At 35.9% G+C, this 17517-nt stretch overlaps 1 protein-coding gene and 1 long non-coding RNA gene across 10 annotated transcripts; one reads left to right on the top strand and one right to left on the bottom strand.

Annotated features, from left to right (window-relative positions):
• Nucleotides 1-1331: 1331 nt before the first annotated feature.
• LOC137731902 (uncharacterized) lies at nucleotides 1332-9683 on the bottom strand. Of its 9 annotated transcripts, none has more exons than XM_088688097.1 (15): nucleotides 9393-9683; nucleotides 8600-8727; nucleotides 8138-8209; nucleotides 7325-7393; nucleotides 7154-7222; nucleotides 7027-7083; nucleotides 6670-6723; nucleotides 6540-6602; nucleotides 6365-6427; nucleotides 5910-6074; nucleotides 5673-5828; nucleotides 4070-4138; nucleotides 3909-3970; nucleotides 3728-3828; nucleotides 1332-3151 (listed from the first exon to the last, which is right to left on the bottom strand). In XM_088688097.1, the coding sequence occupies exons 1-14, from the start codon at nucleotides 9562-9564 to the stop codon at nucleotides 3729-3731; spliced, it is 1299 nt and encodes a 432-aa protein (XP_088544223.1). In that variant the 5' UTR covers nucleotides 9565-9683; the 3' UTR covers nucleotides 1332-3151; nucleotide 3728. The 9 variants fall into 9 exon arrangements, with proteins under 9 accessions (XP_088544223.1, XP_088544221.1, XP_088544224.1 ...); XM_088688095.1 differs by lacking the exon at nucleotides 7325-7393 and adding an exon at nucleotides 7955-8068; XM_088688098.1 differs by having other exon boundaries at nucleotides 7346-7393; nucleotides 9393-9682.
• Nucleotides 9684-11254: 1571 nt separating this feature from the next.
• LOC148690106 (uncharacterized) lies at nucleotides 11255-12725 on the top strand. The gene is made up of 2 exons (XR_015957993.1): nucleotides 11255-11471; nucleotides 11822-12725. It is a non-coding gene; the product is annotated as an uncharacterized LOC148690106 (long non-coding RNA).
• The last annotated feature ends 4792 nt before the right edge of the window (nucleotides 12726-17517 follow it).

Below are 17517 nucleotides of genomic sequence, written 5' to 3' on the forward strand. Positions count from 1 at the left end.
GTTGTGCATTTGAATCTAATGGGTTGATTGGTTGTATTTTAGTTTATATCGTTTGTCCATTTGGTTGTTTCTTCGATATGATTTGCATCTTTCTGTGGGGGGATCTTTTGATTACATCTGTAAGGAATGCCACCATTTTTTAGCATTTCTTTGAGCTGCGAATGGGTTTGTTTGAAAGTGCTTTTGTTGGAAGTGCTTATAATCATTAGCATGTTTAGTAGCAGGGCATTACTGTATTTTGAAGATAATCAGTTATTTAAATTCACAAGTACTTTTAATTAATTACATTAACGTTAATTTGCTACTTAATACATTCAAATGTTTAATCTCACATTGAAATTGAGCATATGAATTATGAATGACTTAACTATATAAGTTTTATAATAATATCTAATACAGATTAGCATTGGAACTTTTTAATGATGACATAAACACAACCACATGGTGTATTAGTAACACCCTGTGACAATGTAATCATTCTACAGTCAAATTGATCAATTTAATGCAACTGTTGGAAATATTGGCTATATTGATGTTACTTCTACAACAAATCAAATAAGATAATGATTAGTAAATATTATTATACATTGAAATTTTAAAATCGATAGAATTAATATAATAACAACAATTACTTATCTTTAAGGGTAAATGACAAAAAACTACCTCAACTATTGGTCTGTCCCTCCCCCTGAAAACCCAACCTGCAGAAGAAGAAGAAGAGAGAGAGAAAAGAAAAAGAATTTTTTTTTTTTTACTTTTTTTTTTATTTTAATATTTAAAAAATATAAAAAATTTCTTTTTGTTTTTAATAATATTTTTTATTTTTTAATAGAAAGTGGTCTCCTGAATCAAGCCACGTCAGCATTTAACTGAAAAATACACGGCCTAGTAACGAAAAGGTATAACATTGGATCAAATTCTAAAGATAAGGTATGACATTGTCAATTTTAAAAGATGAGATATGATAGTGTCGTGAGACCAATAGTTGAAGTAGTTTTTTGTAATTTACCCTATCTTTAATATATCGATCTTCATTCATGCTTGACTAGAATGAGATTTTAGGTTGAGACGTGTAAGTTCACTGTTCTTGAGAGTAGATTTCATCCCTCGAAAATAATGTCTCGGTGAAGCAAGTTGTGACGCCTTACCCTATAAAGATACAACAACCTATAATCATTGTAAGCATACTCCCGCAATATTGGAATTGAGTGAACCGCTCAATTCTTTCCTTTGACATATAAGAGGTGAAAATCGAGCGAACAGTTCAATATTAAGATATCATAAAATATTGTTTTAACAATTCCGTAATGACTGAATGTAAATGACAATTCTGACGATTTAAACTTGCTGTCCATTCTCAACAAATTCTCATAAAATCTCATAGATGACACAATAAATTAACCAAAAAAAACTCTCAAATAAAGGTTTATTACCTATCTGCAATGGAAAAATAATATGTATTCATAGAAAAGAGAAAAACTGTATATTCCAATATCTCCAATATATTCCATAAACCTCATTTGCTGTAATGATTTCTAAGTAAGAAATTTCAAGGTTTTTTCATCTATCGGCACAACGCAGCTTTTGATTTCAAATTTCTAAAGTAGCATATCTGATTCTAGTGATGAAAGATACCCGACTTCAACGAAACTTTGATTTTAAGATAAACGGGAAACTTTCCCCATCTGCAGTAAGTGAAAGCCACTGTAAGAATAGGTTACGATCAAGTACCTCAAAAGTAAAACTCAAGCATCAAACATGCAAAATGGCCACTACAATCACAAATTTCACAAGTAGCCGCGATCGATGTATAAGCTACTAACAGAATCAGCATCCCTTTGGATCAAAACTTCAACTATGCTGACCTATGTTTTGTAATTCAAAGCCAAAAATCAAGTGAGGCTCCCTCAACAAGTAGATAAAAAGAAGGGTACCGATGAAATCGCAACAAGCTTGAATATATAATGAGGCAAACATGAGAAATGTTAACATCCGAAACAAAAAGCATCATGTTAATCTCCCAATCTTGCTGCATCGCAATTTTGAGTTACTGAATATGCACAACAACTGCGCATACCTTAGCTATTACGCATATTTCGTCTATCTTTATTGAAAATGTACTAAAACAATGACTGAGGAACAATAAGAAACCGAATATAATTTCCTTAGAGCTGGTACACAAGTGACAATTCTGACGAAACCTTTTGGAATTTTAGCAAGGGAAATGATTACTGTTATTTTAAAAGTATGTATTGCCAAATGGAATCTTATCATAGCTAGGCCCCCTTAACTCAAATAACGATTTCACCCCAAAGTATCGAAGCTGCAAGTTTACATCCACGTACTCACACAAACTAGCTGATTATACTCAGGAATTTCATTTAGCCATAGACATAAACACATAAAGTAGGGAGTCAAAATGATATACATAGACACGGTTTTAACAGAAAACAAAAGAAATATTCTTTGATTGAATATCTTGGGCGATAAGGCCAGCTATGATTATGGCATAGAATGTTGAGCGGTCAACCATCAACACTTGCAAAAAATGTGTGTAGCGGAGATGAGAATGCTTCGTTGGATGTGTGGGCACATGAGAAAGGACAGATTAAGAACAAGGATATCCGAGGTAAAGTAGGAGTGGCCATGATTGAAAATAAGATGAGAGAAAATTGGTTAAGGTGGTTTGGACATGTGAATAGAAGACCTACAAATGCTCCGTTTAGAAAATGCAAATATGAGACAGCTCATGGCAAAATGGTAGAGGGAGACCTAGGAAGACTTGGAAAGAGACTTTAAGAAAAGACATGAAGTACTTGGAACTTATGGAAGACGGCGCAAAACCAAGCGCAGTCGCATTCTAGGATTCATATAGCCGACTCAATTTATTGGGATAAGGCTTTGTTGTTGTTGTTGAATATCTTGGGCAAATAAGCTTTAGACCAGAAAACCATTGCTATGTGACCAAAAATGACATCAAACCATTCTCTAAAAGATTTTAGAATTACTTGTGGATAAGTATGCTCATCTATATTTTGCAATTCAAAACCAAAAATCAAGTGAGGTTCCCTCAACAAGTAGAGAGAAAGAAGGATACCAAATCACACCAAACTTGAATATATAATGACGCAAACATGAGAAATGTTAACATCTGAAAAAAAAAAGCATCATGTTAATCTCCCAATATTTGCTCCTCACAATTTTGAGTTAACATTTACTGAAGATGCACAAGAACTGCGCAGACCTTAGTTATTATGCACATTCTGTCTATCTATACTGGAAATGTAATAAAACAATGACTATGAGGAACTATAAGAAACAGAATACAATTTCCCTTGAGCTGGTGTATCAGTGACAATTCCGACAAGACCTTTTGGAATTTTATCAAGGGAAATGATTATTGTTGTTTTAAACATATGTATTGTCGACTGAAATCTTATCACAGCTAGATCCCCTGAACTCAAATATTGATTTCACCCCAAAGTATTGAGCTGCAACTTTAGTAGATCCACGTGCGCATAAAAATTAGGCATTAAAATGATATACACAGCTTTACCAGTAAACAAAAGAAATATTCTTTGATGGAATATCTTGCGCAAATACGCTTTATACCATAAAACCATAGCTATGCGACCAAGTATGACATCAAACCATTCTCAAATATTTCAGAACTACTTGTGGATAAGTATTCCTAGAAAAATGAAGTATTTACAAAGCATCCAATTACCTCATGTACTTCCAGGATGGGCACGCTTCAGCCTACGCCGTGTGTGGTTCACATAGGAACTATGACTACGCTTTTTTGTCTTCTTTCTGCATAATTGAAACCTGATATCATAGTTGAATTGGAAAGAAGAAACCATATATTTGGTATTATTAAAACAAGATGATCTCTGGATAGAACTAACCCGAAAATGGCCGAAGACAACTTAAACAGAAATACTGCAGGCAGGGCAAGTAATGCAGTGGCCTACATTAATTGGGGAACAAGAAGAAGAAAAACTGTTAGGACAGCTACATATTGAAATTTGATATATTTCAGATAGCCGAATACAACTTAAGCACATACCACAAACCATGCCAGTTCCATACTTGCAACAGGTTGCGTCAACTCATTATTTTTTAGAATTTCTTTGACCTGTGCCAGATAAATGCAAAATCCAAGTTACTGACAAAGGGAAAAAAAAAAAAAAAAAAAAAAAAAAAAAAAACATTCAAGCTCATACGGGGGTACTTATGAGTACTGAGATTTCCACAACTCCTCATGAATTTGGATTTCCTTTCCTATACAAATTTATGATTGCCCTTTCATTTTTTGCGGTTTTGCCCATAACAGAAAATTAGCAATTCTGATGTACCCTGCTTTCAAACAAATGAAAAGCCCATGAAAGCTTATATTTGGCCATCAACAAACAGTGTGTTTTAGCACGCAACAATGTGGAAGAAACCAAACAAACAAAGTGCTGAGACTAATACTTGCCTGCTCATTTCCGCAGGTCACCAGAATTACTGTTATTTAAACCAGATCTATAAGTTTAAATTAAAAACATGCGAGTACTAAAAGAAATAATATTGTATATCATGCAAGCATTCACTCCTTTCGATTTTTATGTTTGCTTATCTGTGCACTGTTCCACTCTGTTTCCTCTGTAATGAACAACAACAATAACAAAGCCTTTTCCCACTAAGTGGGGTCGGCTATATGAATCCTAGAACGCCATTGCGCTCGGTTCTGTATCACGTCTTCTGTTAGATCCAAGCACTCTAAGTCTTTTCTTAGAGTCTCTTCCAAGGTCCTTCTTAGTCTTCCTCTACCCTTTCGGCCATGAACCTCTATCCCGTAATCGCATCTTCTAACCGGAGCGTCAGTAGGCCTTCGTTTCACATGTCCAAACCACCATAACCAATTATCTATCTTCTTTCCTTCAATTTTGGCTACTCCTATTTTACCTCGGATATCCTCATTCCTAATCTTATCCTTTCTCGTGTGCCCACACATCCAAGGAAGCATTCTCATCTCCGCTACACCCATTTTATGTACGTGTTGATGCTTCACCGCCCAACATTCCATGCCATAAAGTATTGTCCGCCTTATTGCCATCCTATAAAATTTTCCCTTGAGCTTCAGTGGCATACGACGGTCACACAACACACCGGATGCACTCTTCCACTTCATCCATCCAACTTGTATTCTATGGTTGAGGTCTCCATCCAACTCTCCGTTCTTTTCCAAGATAGATACTAGATAGCGAAGCAATCCCTCTTTGGTACTTCCTGATCTCCAATCCTCACCCCTAATTCATTTGAGCCTCCGTTTGCAATGAACTTGCACTCCATATACTCTGTCTTTGACCGACTTAGGCGAAGACCTTTAGATTCCAACACTTTCTCTGTAATGAACAGATAGACAAAAATTGGGATCCAAATAAGCCAAATCAGCTCCTTCTTCATTGTTTGACTCCTTTCAAAAAAATGTGTTCACCAAAGTTCTCACCTCCCAAGAATTTTTTTTTTTTTTCCCTTCAGTTCTGTGAGCAGAGTCAAATAATGTCCAACTGCATCATTTTTCAAAAGTCCAAGAGGCATAGCATGTTCCACTCGTGCTTCGAAATCAATTGATTGAATTCGTCGGTACTAATGTTTTATATAAATATAAAGTAGGAAATTCATACCTCATGATGCAAAAATGTTGTAGTGGTGATGACTTTTCTATATGCATTGAGTACCATTTCGGTATACGGCTTCAAGGCAATATGTAATTTATCTAAATGTGGTTTTGTCACCATAGCAGCCCGATCAATGTATGGCTTGGTATATTTCTTAGCTTCCTGCCACAACACAGAAATGCCATAAGAAAGAATTCCATCCACCAAATCCATATATTTAAAAAGTTCTCATGAGGGGCTTACCTGAATGTAAGGATCTGCCATATTTTGTGCCTTGAAAACAAGTGGTCCTATAGAACTCTTTGATGAACGATATACATCAACAGTTTTTGCAGTGACTAATCGAATGTTTGGTTCAAGATAGGCTTTAAATTCCAAAGACTGTTTCTTCAACCTTGGCATCCAGTTCTTCAAATTAAAAGAGGAAGAATTAGAAAGGTTGCTAACTTGGTTCAATATCTCAAATAGAAAAGTTGACTGTACACTAATTGTTCAGAAAAGAGGAAGATGTCAAACACCAAAGCTGAGTCTAATGACTTCAAAATTTTAATTATTAGTAAGATAGGCTCTTGCTGCTTTATGCTCCTCTTCAGAACTCGAGTTTTGAAACTCAAATTTTGCCACTTAATCCCATAAAACGCAACTCGTGTCTCACTTTGTATTTTGTATTATATGAAGAAGAGCTGGGGATAGCATACTGTTCTGATTCTTTTGACGATGATCTCAGTCCAATCCTCACCACGAGCTTTCATTTTTAAGGCCTGAGGACAAACAAATAAATGAATACTTGGCTATTCCAGTTTATTCACCTGGCAAGTGAACATCTTTATTGGATAAGTGCAACAAATAAAGTTTGGAATATCACAGACACACCTTTTCAATTCCCAGATTGAAGGCTGGTCTTCCAAGCTCGTTCCAGTAAGTCAAAATGTACGTCTGCACATAAATACTTTGTCATGAAATTAGACTGACATTGTTATCCAACTAATCTGCGTGGATTTACCTGAAAATAGTCTACATGAACTCCAAATGTATGTGGAAGCCATCCCCCATGGACCTGGTCATGGGTCACAGCAGGATTTAACTATTGGCAGTATGGTGAACTTAATTTTAAAGTACTTGTAAATGGTAACAAGATCATGATACGCTTCACTGTTATTCAAGCTTAAAAGTTTGCATATGATTAATTATTAATAGAGATGGGGCCATAACAGAATCCACCTTTAGGCAATTGATAAATTTACTAATTGACTAGTCACACTAAAAGAGGTAAAGCCACAAGAATTAAACCTAAAGTGATAACAACAACGTTGCCAACAACAGCAGGCATTAGAAAATTATAGCATTACCATTTCCTTACCTCAGTAAAATCTTCAGATATTGAAGAAATCCCAAACTTCTCCTTCACCATTTCTTCCTGAGATATCAAAAAATTAATACCACGTAGCAATTGAGAGTTTCAGGTAGCAAATAAACGGACAACAAACCTCTGGAACTTGAAGATCATGTTCAGTTTTCCGAATTCCAGTCTTCTGTTCATCATTTACTTTTCGAAGCTGAAAAAGAATAGAAAGAGAGATTAAATTGGCCAATTAAATTACACTAAAGTCCGCTTTCACAAAGAAATTTTGCACCCGTGGAAAATTAAACTTGATTACAGATTGTCTAGTTGTATACACCATGTAGGACCTTGATCGCAGAACTCCACAAATGAAGGGATATCTGATCTACAACTCCACAGATATTTAAAAGCCTTCAGAACTAATCAAAACAATTCAAAATAACATCAAATCCTAAGAGAAAACAGCTTCGACATTTGAAGTGTCGATAGCTGTTTATCAGTATACACTATGCCATATAGGACCTTGATCGCAGACTAGCATCACTTCAAATAAGATAGCTCTGAATTTTGGCTTAATTTATAAGATTATGGAGATGGTATTGACTACTGGCTACTCATTAGTTTCCTTTGATTTGTATCAAAGGTTGTCTGTTAAGATTATCTGTTTGGCGCAATACAAACCTTTTTTTCAGCTATAACCAAAAACTGTAAAATGGACCAATAATTTCACCGTATATGGACAAGCTAAATTAGATGTGATAATTGCACGAGTAGTCCAATACTATCAGTAAATCTGATTCTATCAGAAGGGTGAATTTGTAAGCACCAAACCATCTGTTTTCTAGAAAAGGAAAACAACAGTTACAGAATAAAACAATATAACTACTCAATCAGAAACAGTAACATAGGCCTTCCAAGAAACAAGAAATAAGCATGGTTAGTTTACATTTTCTAATTTTATACTCAGTTCCTGAATTTTCTGCTCAGCTACACTTGCTCGGGCTTCCAGTTCATCTCTTTTCTTATTTTGCACAGTAATGTCCTCTTTAAGTCTTTTAACCTTTCATGAAGACTAAGCCATGTAAGACAGCATGAAACTCAGGTTAGGTCTAGTTTTTGGAAAACTAACCTGCTTCTCAAGCCCACCAGCCTGCAGATGTGGTTTATCTCCAAGCTCGACAACATCTAAAGGTTCTCTTCCCTACCCAAAAGAAAAAGAAACAGATCAACCCTTATCTTTTCAAATGGGATTTGGAGAGCGCTTCTTTTTTGCAAGCAAGAGAGGCGGATTGTTTACATAGAGACATAATGGAGCTTCATAAAGTCTAATACATTTATACACTCCAGTTGTTGACTAGAAAGGATGAGTAAAACAGAAATGGACCCTCCAGTCAAGGCTCAATATTGTTAACAATGACTTACTTCTCAAAAACATATATTTCCACTAAGAAAAAAAATGTCTCAATCACTTTCCATACCATGGGAACCAAACCATGGCTTCATGATTTAACACCTCAATGAACTGAACTATACAGTATCTGAGAAATACTTTGCATTGAACTGAAAAACATTTTAAAAATAAAACCCTTACCTGGACAGACTCTATAGCACTTTGTAACAAAGCAATGCTATTTGATTTCTCTTGAATAACCTTCTCCATCAGTTTAATACTTTCATCCTTTTTTCTCAGCTCACGGTTTTTGTCATCAATGCGTGATTCTTCAACAACATGAGAATACCAACGTCACTAAAACAGACAAAATAGTGATGTAAAACAGCAGCCAATCATGTACAATAACAAGGGGTCAAGTAACTGCACTTACTACATTATCAATCAATCGGGTTCTGTAGTCAGTCTTATTTTTTATAAGAGACACTATCTCAGTCCAAAAGGGAAAGGAGTCTAAGACATCCTATGCAGTGACACTAGAAATACAACGGAATGTATGCAGAAGAGGCAATGTAGAACTCACTCGTACTAAAAAACAATTTCTTCACCTCTTTCGGGCTCTGAAAAACCGAATGAAACTAACTGATCAATCTGCATTTTCGAATTGGTTTCCAGAAAACGAAAAACTGTACCTCTACCCATACGCTCAACGAATCGATTCACATTTTCAAATCCCAATTAGTCAAATAAAGTTTATTTTCCTACAATCCAAGTATAAATATACAGAACATATGATCATTAATTATAAAAATAAAGGGAATTAAAACCATATTACAAACCAAATGCCATTTAAAATTCTAATGTATGGAACTGCAAATTTACTATACACTCAATTCCCATTCAATATTCATAATATAGATACATACATACATATATATATATATATATATATGATGATTGCAATGACAAAGCCTAAAACTTTGAAAATGGTCACCTAGAAGTGAAACTCTGGACTTGAGTTGCTGAAGTTGGAGTGCCAGAGACGAATCTGCAACCTCCTGAGCAGAATCAGAAGCGCCGTCGTCTGGAGGGGGTGGGTATGCCGTAATTCCGGTGAATGATAGGGCTAAGAATACGGAGAAGAGTAAAAGCTTAGAGGGTGCCATCCAAGAGTGCAGTGATCGCTAATGAAAGCGAAGGAAGAAAGAGACACTTTTCGAAGTGACCCCCAGAGTCGGAGTCAGAGGCGCTGAATAATTGAAATTTTTATACCAAGCAAGTAGGCGAGTGTTTAATAGGTGCAAAAGAGAGATTTTCCTACGTATTCGGAGGAACATGGGATAGGATAGTAGATCACACGTTATATAAATGGTCACATACTTGTGTTAAAAAATTAACAATTTAAAATATAAAGTATAGAGTATTTCATTATTTATATAATGATACATACTGCACTATTCATGTCCCGGGCATAATGAAAAATTTATCAAACACAAGAGTGCTAAACTACACTACTCACGGGTTCTTGAAAGAGATGATGGAAGTAGAATAAGGTGATAGGCGGAGTCAGATATTTGACCAGAAGTAATATAGTACAAAAATAATATTTTTTTGAACAAACGATATTATCTATACTGAGGGGAGGAGGTGGGCTTAACCTCACACTGGGCTAAAAATAATGTGGTTTAAATTCGACTTTGGACGAAAATCGAACCTAAGACTTCTTACTTACAAGTGAAGAGGAATACCATTAGACTTGATGGTAGTGATTTTGGGAAAAATTACATCGGATACAAGATATCAATATGTTCTTTCAGGATCGGACCGGAATTTCCAAAGAGGAGTTATATAGTATATATGGCAATTTTGATTGAGGTGCTTCTGAAACAGCAATTGCCATTCAATTTTCTGCACATATTTGGAATGAAACATATTTCATATTCTATAGGAATTGTAGAAAACGTGATTTGTACATTTAAAATAATTAAAAGGGTTTTTAGATTTTAAGGTTTTAATAAGATTGTTTTTCGATTTTAACTTGAATGGTTTTCAAAATCTAACATAAGTTCATATTTTTAAAACTTACCATATTTAAGTAATTATAGCACATTTATTATTTATAAACTTACCATTTGAAATTCTTTACCCATTCATAACTAATGTATATTTTGTGCTCCAATCATATTAATAGATAAAAAATTAATTCAAAATTCAAATTCTTAATTATTAAAAAAGTTCAACAACAAAACAAAACCAATTTATATCGGTACATAACTTTCAGTTCCTTATTTTATTCAAAGGTACAGAAGGATTGCTACATAACTTTAAGTACCTTATTTTACTCATAGGTACAAAAGTATCTAAACATAACTTTAGATTCCTTATTTTTCTCATAGGTACACAAGTATCCATATGTAAATTTAGGTACGAATGTATCGGTACGTAACTATAGTTTCTATAACATACATATGTACGTAATATGCATATATATATGGAGAAATTCACACACAATGAAAAATATGTGATAATATATGACTTTTCTTATTATGGGAACTTAATAATAACTACCAATGATAAATAACATTTTTATTATTTATAGGAAATATGGGAATCAATATAACCTACAAATAAAAAACTCAATAATTATTACAACCTATTTAATATTCAAAAATTACAATTAAATGCCAATGATTGAAATTAGTTTTTAATCTTAAACAAGGTTTTATTCAAAAAGAGTAATCATAGATGAGGATAGATAAATGTAAATCCATACAATATTGGCAATAAGTACGCCACCACTTAAGAAATTTAAATTCCACAATTTAGAAAGAACATATAATATTAAGACTGTGCCCAATAAAATGAAGTTCTTCGTTTGGAGAGGGTGTAATAGCTCGCTTGTGATGAAACGGAATTTGGTACGACGAGGTATGAATATTGAGAAGGCTTGTGCGCTCTGTGGATCTGCGAACGAGACGGAGGAACACCTTTTCTTTAGGTGTGAGTTTAGTCGCATGTTTTGGTTTGGTTCACCTCTTCATCTTGATTCCCTTGCAATTTTGGGTAACTTAAGGTACGTGTGCCTTCTGCAAGTTATATAAGTATGGTTATATCTCATTTGTAAAGCACAGATTAAATAATCAAAAGCATTTTGAGCTGCTTGTTCTCTTTCAATTGTTTCTCTCTCTAATTCTTCAGTTTCCTCCATTCCTTATTGTCCTCTGATTCTTTCTCAATATAGTTAATATGGTATTAGAGCCATCAGGCTCACACCATGGATTTTGGTGGTTCCACTTCTTAGCTGTTTTCATTTTTTTTTCTAGTTTAGTTTCTCTAAACATTTTCATTAGATATTCCGATAAGTTTTTCGATGCTTTAGCAATCGTTCTATTACTTCTAGGTTGATTTTTTTTTTTTTTCTAGGTTGATTTCTTTCCGACACCGGATTGTCATTCGTAGACAGCGAGGCTATTCACAGACCACCATTGGCTTTTGATGTTTGCAAACCGCCACCAATGAAATATATGTCACTTATGCACTCCAAGTGTTTGACAAAATTCCCAGCTCAAAAGTTACTATGAAGTCCGCATATGAAGGTTTACAGTGAGCGTTGGTCACATCCGGAGTCGGGGGTATTTCCAGAAATAGGCCCTTAACCTTCATTGGAATCGGTCATTGACATTCGGTCTTCATCGGAATTTGGGTTTTTCCTCATAATCTTTTGCTGCTTCACCAAAATCTTGCAATTCTTATTAGCTAAAATCTGGAATTTGTGTCTTCTTTCTTCCTAATGGGTTCTTGCCTATCACGTGTTCGATCTTATGCGTCAATGAAATTTCGTTTCTGCAAAGTGATATATTTGACCAGTTTATGGTATGCACACGAGCTGCTTGTTTGGCAGAAGGCAATGGTACCTTGGGTGGTCTACCTTTTGGTGGATAATCTTGGGGAAGAGTGCATCAATCTTTCCTTGCTCAGTGAAGCAAGCTTCTCTTCGCAGGCAGCTTCCAGGAGGACCTTATTTGGCATCTTGTCTTTGTCTTTCACCACCATCTTCACGTATTTTTGGCTTCCAGATTGATAGAGACTTCTGTTTTTCTCTCTCAAACTTTATCTCTCTTAAATTCTTGAAAGATTTGATGACTAAATGTGTTTGTGTAACTCAATTAGTTTGTCGCATGAAGTCATCTTTCTTGTGAGTTTTTCTGGCTTCTTCAAGTTGTGTCTAATACTTGGGTTCAAGATTGTTGCTTTGGATTGCTACTAAAATTTTGCTCAGTCTCGTGATATGTTTGGAGAAATTGATATGGATTCTTGGGTATGAGAAGTGTGATGTCCGTGAAGATTGTTCAATATTTTCACTTATCGCAGCCTATAATGTCGAGTATGACTAGCACAGTTGTTAGCACGTATCTATTGTAAGTTCGGTTATATCTGTCTTAGAAAAAAAATGAAGTTTGAAGAAGTTGTTGATGGTAAATCCCATGAAGGGTAATCCCGTGTTATGAGTAGGTAAATCCCACGAAGGGTAATCTACATAGATGTTGATTTTCTGTTGTTGAAATTGTGAAGGCCGATGCCTTTGTTAAGATAAGTTGTTTATGGTAAAATCCACAAAGGGCGATCATGTGGTACTATAGTTAAGGCCGATGCCACACTATAGTTTGTTAATTTTCTGTTTATGTAAATATTAAACGCCGAAGCCAATGTTGAATGACATTGTTGATGGTAAATCCAGCAAGAAATTGTTGTAACCGGCATGAGGGTGTGCTACGACTTCTTTGTAGAAGGTTGTTCTTTGTGAGGATACTGTTAGTGGCAGAGGAAGGGTGTCATGATTTTGAACCACTAGTAGGAGTTAGAAGCTGGAAATAGAAAGATGAACAACTCCACTATTACACACTACTCCAAACTGCAAGTGACAGAGCAATGAAGAATTATTTACCCAGATCAAGTTGAATGAGTTGACAAAATTGGAGACGGGTTGATAGCAATTGAGCAAAGAAGATACTCATTTTGCCATTTTACACACCCATGAGAATGATGGAAAAGTTGTTTGCTTCTAACTTTCAATCTTTAAAAGCTAATGTCTGATTGAAGTACTTTGAGAACTGCTTTCAGCTTTTCCTTTCATTTTTGGCAAGTTATGAAAGGACCTATTCCAGCCTTTCCATATAGTTTGCAGTTGTGTTTCTTCAAGCAGATGACTCAAAATAGCATTGAACGAGTCATACAATCTCAAACTGGGAAACCCAGTTGAGATTAAGTGACACACCCCGACCTGGGATGTCCACCAGGACTCCGAATCGAGCTGTATTAGCCGAAACCTGGAAGGTGACGAAGCCATAAAGTGTATTGATGTGAAAAATGTGAATAAATTTAAACCTAAAAGTGCCTGAGTATAAGAGTGTGTGTTGAGCAGGTATGAACCTATTTCACACGTGATGACAGAGTATAAGTACAATACAGTAAAATAAGGTGAGAATTATACCATCAATGGTAATCGTCTACCCCAAGATTTGCCGATAATCCTTGTCGGCACGAAAACTCTGCTACTAGAACCTGGAGGGGCGAAAAATAAGGGTGAGTGAGCCTGAAAATAAAGTTATAATAAAAACCTTTTGAAAGCGTTATAACCCCTCACCGTAAAATCCGTATAGTTTCCAGAAAATAATATTATGTAGGTACGAAGAATGAATGCACAGGTGCAGTAAAAATAGAAGCATGCCATGCCAGAATATCTCAGCAATAATAAATGTAAGCCAGGTGTGAGATTAATCTAAACTAACATGCCAGTTGGAGTCACCTTAATGTGACCTATACGACTGGACCTATACCTCATCAGTCTATGCTAGCACACTAGTCGGAGTCACCTAGTGTGACCTGTACGACAGGCTGAGTGTAAATATGTACGCTCTAGTGCTATGATCACATGAAAGCTAGCGCTATGCGTGGGTCACCTACGAATCGGAGTTGCCTAATGTGGCTTGTACGATAGGTTAGCACCTACTTATATGTTGAGTTACACGCTAATCTGTAAATACTTTTACAGATAACATGCAAATTTCCTTCTTTCAGTCTGTTGTAAGCCTATGACGTGATAAACATATAAAAAGTTTGCGAATTGATGGCTTATGTCATAAAAAATACTTTTTCAAATTCTAAGTTTTTATCCGCTTTGGCTCTTTTTTGTTCAATGGTTTCAATTAATTGCTTTTAGTATAACATGCCTATCTGTTTTGTTGAGGTTTTTGTTGTGCATAAAGTAATCTAGCATGAAGTACAATCCTGTTTTGGGTGATGTTGCTTGAAATTATGAATTAACTAGTTCTATGTTACCGAGTATAGCTTGAGGTTATGTGACACACTCTGACCGAAATCAAGACGTGCTGGCCATCATGTAAGAGTGACGTAGCCATGTGCATAGTGCGGAATTATAATTAATAAAACAATTACAAATAAATAAAAACCAAACTACTAGATAAACTAGTTAAAGTAATATGCTAGTGTAAGGCTAAGTGTGATAAACATAATCAGCGCACAAAAAGCCTAAGTGCAGTCCAGTAGAACGAATACTAATTACACAACACCCAAAGGTGATCCTACATTTGTGATGTACTGTCAGAACCACCGTCAAAGTCCTCGTGATCCACCAAAGCGCTTCTACCTAAAACCTAGAGGGGCACAAAACAGAAAATGTAAGTGGGCAAAAACAAAGCTTTTCAAAATCATTTCATTCTCAAAAGTTCTAACCCCTCTCCGTAAAACCTGCATAATTTCCTAGAAAATAAAATATATGAATATATCGAAATCATGCTTAGAATAACAACATTCATAATTATGCCATGACGAATTTCTCAGCATAAAGTATTAGTAAACCAGGTGATATCAATCAATGCAAATGATATGTCAGCCGGAGTCACCTAACGTGACCTGTACGGCTGAATCTAAAGCTGGAATCCACATCTCAACAACTATACCTGCACACGAGTTGGAACCACCTAAAGTGGTATGTATGATAGGATTGTGCACCTAACTTGGATCCAAGATGAGCGTGTGGCGCGGGAGATGAACATCACATGAAGAACTGTGCCATAACTCTGGACGGGAGCACTAACACTGGGGTGCAGGTTTATGAGCTCTTAATGCATCTTACATAACCACTAATTCACAACCATAAACTATAACTTACCTGGCACTTACCTGTGCATCCGCAACACCAAACATACATATATGCAACTACTAATGCATAAATAAATAGGTAGATACTTTGCATGGCATTTTAAAACATATAAACATTCAATTTCATTTTTTGGGAAAAATTCTCAAGTATATAGGTATATACAAAAAACCAAAAGCCCACTCACTGGTATGTGGAAGGGTCGTAGCCCCCGAGCCTTGAGTGACTGCACTCATCTTCAGGATAGGTCACACCTATATGCGAAACAACTATAAAAATGTCAATTTAAAGCACATAACCAACACTAGGTAATAACTTCTCATACAATGCTCAAATGGGGTGTTTGAATATACCAACGTGATCTACTCAACCTCACGAACATCCTTATATTTTTAAAATAATTTTCTGACCACCCACGGGCCGCCACGCGCCGGCCAAAGCACAGCCAGACGAGTCAGCCACGCGCGGGCACGTGCCTGGCACACGTGTGGAAACCCTAACGGCATTAGGGAATATTCCGTCCAAAAGCAAACATATTTCGTTAAAACTAACCTGACACCGTTAACTGCCGTTATGAATATTCCGTTAAGATTAACGGAATATTCCCCTTTCTTCTTCGGCTAGTCGCCGGAAACTGGGAAAAACTTTAAACCTTTATGTCTCAGTCGTTTTTCATCCAAATTTCATGAAATTTGTACCAAAATAAAGCTTACAATTAGTAGAACAACATCTTACCACCTTCAAGCCCTGAAATTCACGGAATCTCACGGGAGAAACCTCGATATTCCGGCCAAACTTGCAACTCATTGAACCTGGGCTTCCCGCCGTCCAATTTCTTCCAAAATGCTTCTTCGAGCTTTGTGAGAGTGTTCTAAAGCTCCCTATGACCTTAAAAACTCCTAAAAACTTCACGATCATGTGTGCATGAACAGTGCAAGAAATCTGGGGTTAGGGTTCTTGAGGTTTTCGAAGGTTTCAAGTCTCACAAATGGTATAAATGAACTCAGGAACTTGCAAGGAGTTTGAATCTTACCTTCTAGACGTCGATCCGTGCGTGCAATGGTTGAATGGAAGTTTATCCGTACACTCTGACGGAAATGGAAGAAAGTCCGAGAGAGAAGAGAGGGAGAAAGGTCCACGGGTGTGTGTGTGGGTGTGTGGTCCTAGATGAGTCAACAACCATAAAGAAACAACTAAACAACACCCCACAATGGCAACTAACAACCAAGGGCAAAATCATTATTTCACACCTATGGTACAAATAATTCGAGACAGACTGTCACATTATGAATGTCCCTGAAAGCACCTTAATTTTGTGTTTAATTTAAGTTTTTGCGTTGTGAAGATGATCAAGTTGGCATCTAGGAGTGAATGTCACGTGAAGATGATATTGGAGGCCTTGCAGCTAGAATCTCATTATTTGAGGATTTGATTTGAATTTTTTTTTCTTTTTATTACTAAGATTTTTCCTAACCACTTCGCATATGGGGCTAACAAAAAAAACATTGAATTGGAACAAAGATGGCTGTAATTTTCATTTTACGTAGTTTTTGCAATCCTTTTGTTGAAATATGCAGCACATGGTAGGAGAAAATTCTTCTTTATTGTGAACATTTAGGTAAATCTATCTTTCATGGGTTTTTCTATTATTCTTTGCAGTTTTTCCCTGTCGCCTGCCATTAATTACCAAATTATCTATGTGAACTAGGTTCAAGTTCAACTACTTATGGTTTGGCACTATAATAAATGATGAATTCTCCATTTGAAGATACACCCTTGTTACAGAGTTTTATCAAGGGGGATGATTCATATGAAACTCAAGGTTTAACTTCTAACTGATTCTTCTCTCCTCAGGGTTCATGGATTGTTAAGCACTGTGTGGGAAAGAAAGCATCCATAATTGGTCAGGCACTTGAAATCAATTATTTCCACGAGAATT

This window comes from Pyrus communis, chromosome 16 (assembly GCF_041283825.1).
Source record: "Pyrus communis isolate YQ-2024b chromosome 16, ASM4128382v1, whole genome shotgun sequence".
In the NCBI taxonomy this organism is placed as follows: domain Eukaryota; kingdom Viridiplantae; phylum Streptophyta; class Magnoliopsida; order Rosales; family Rosaceae; genus Pyrus; species Pyrus communis.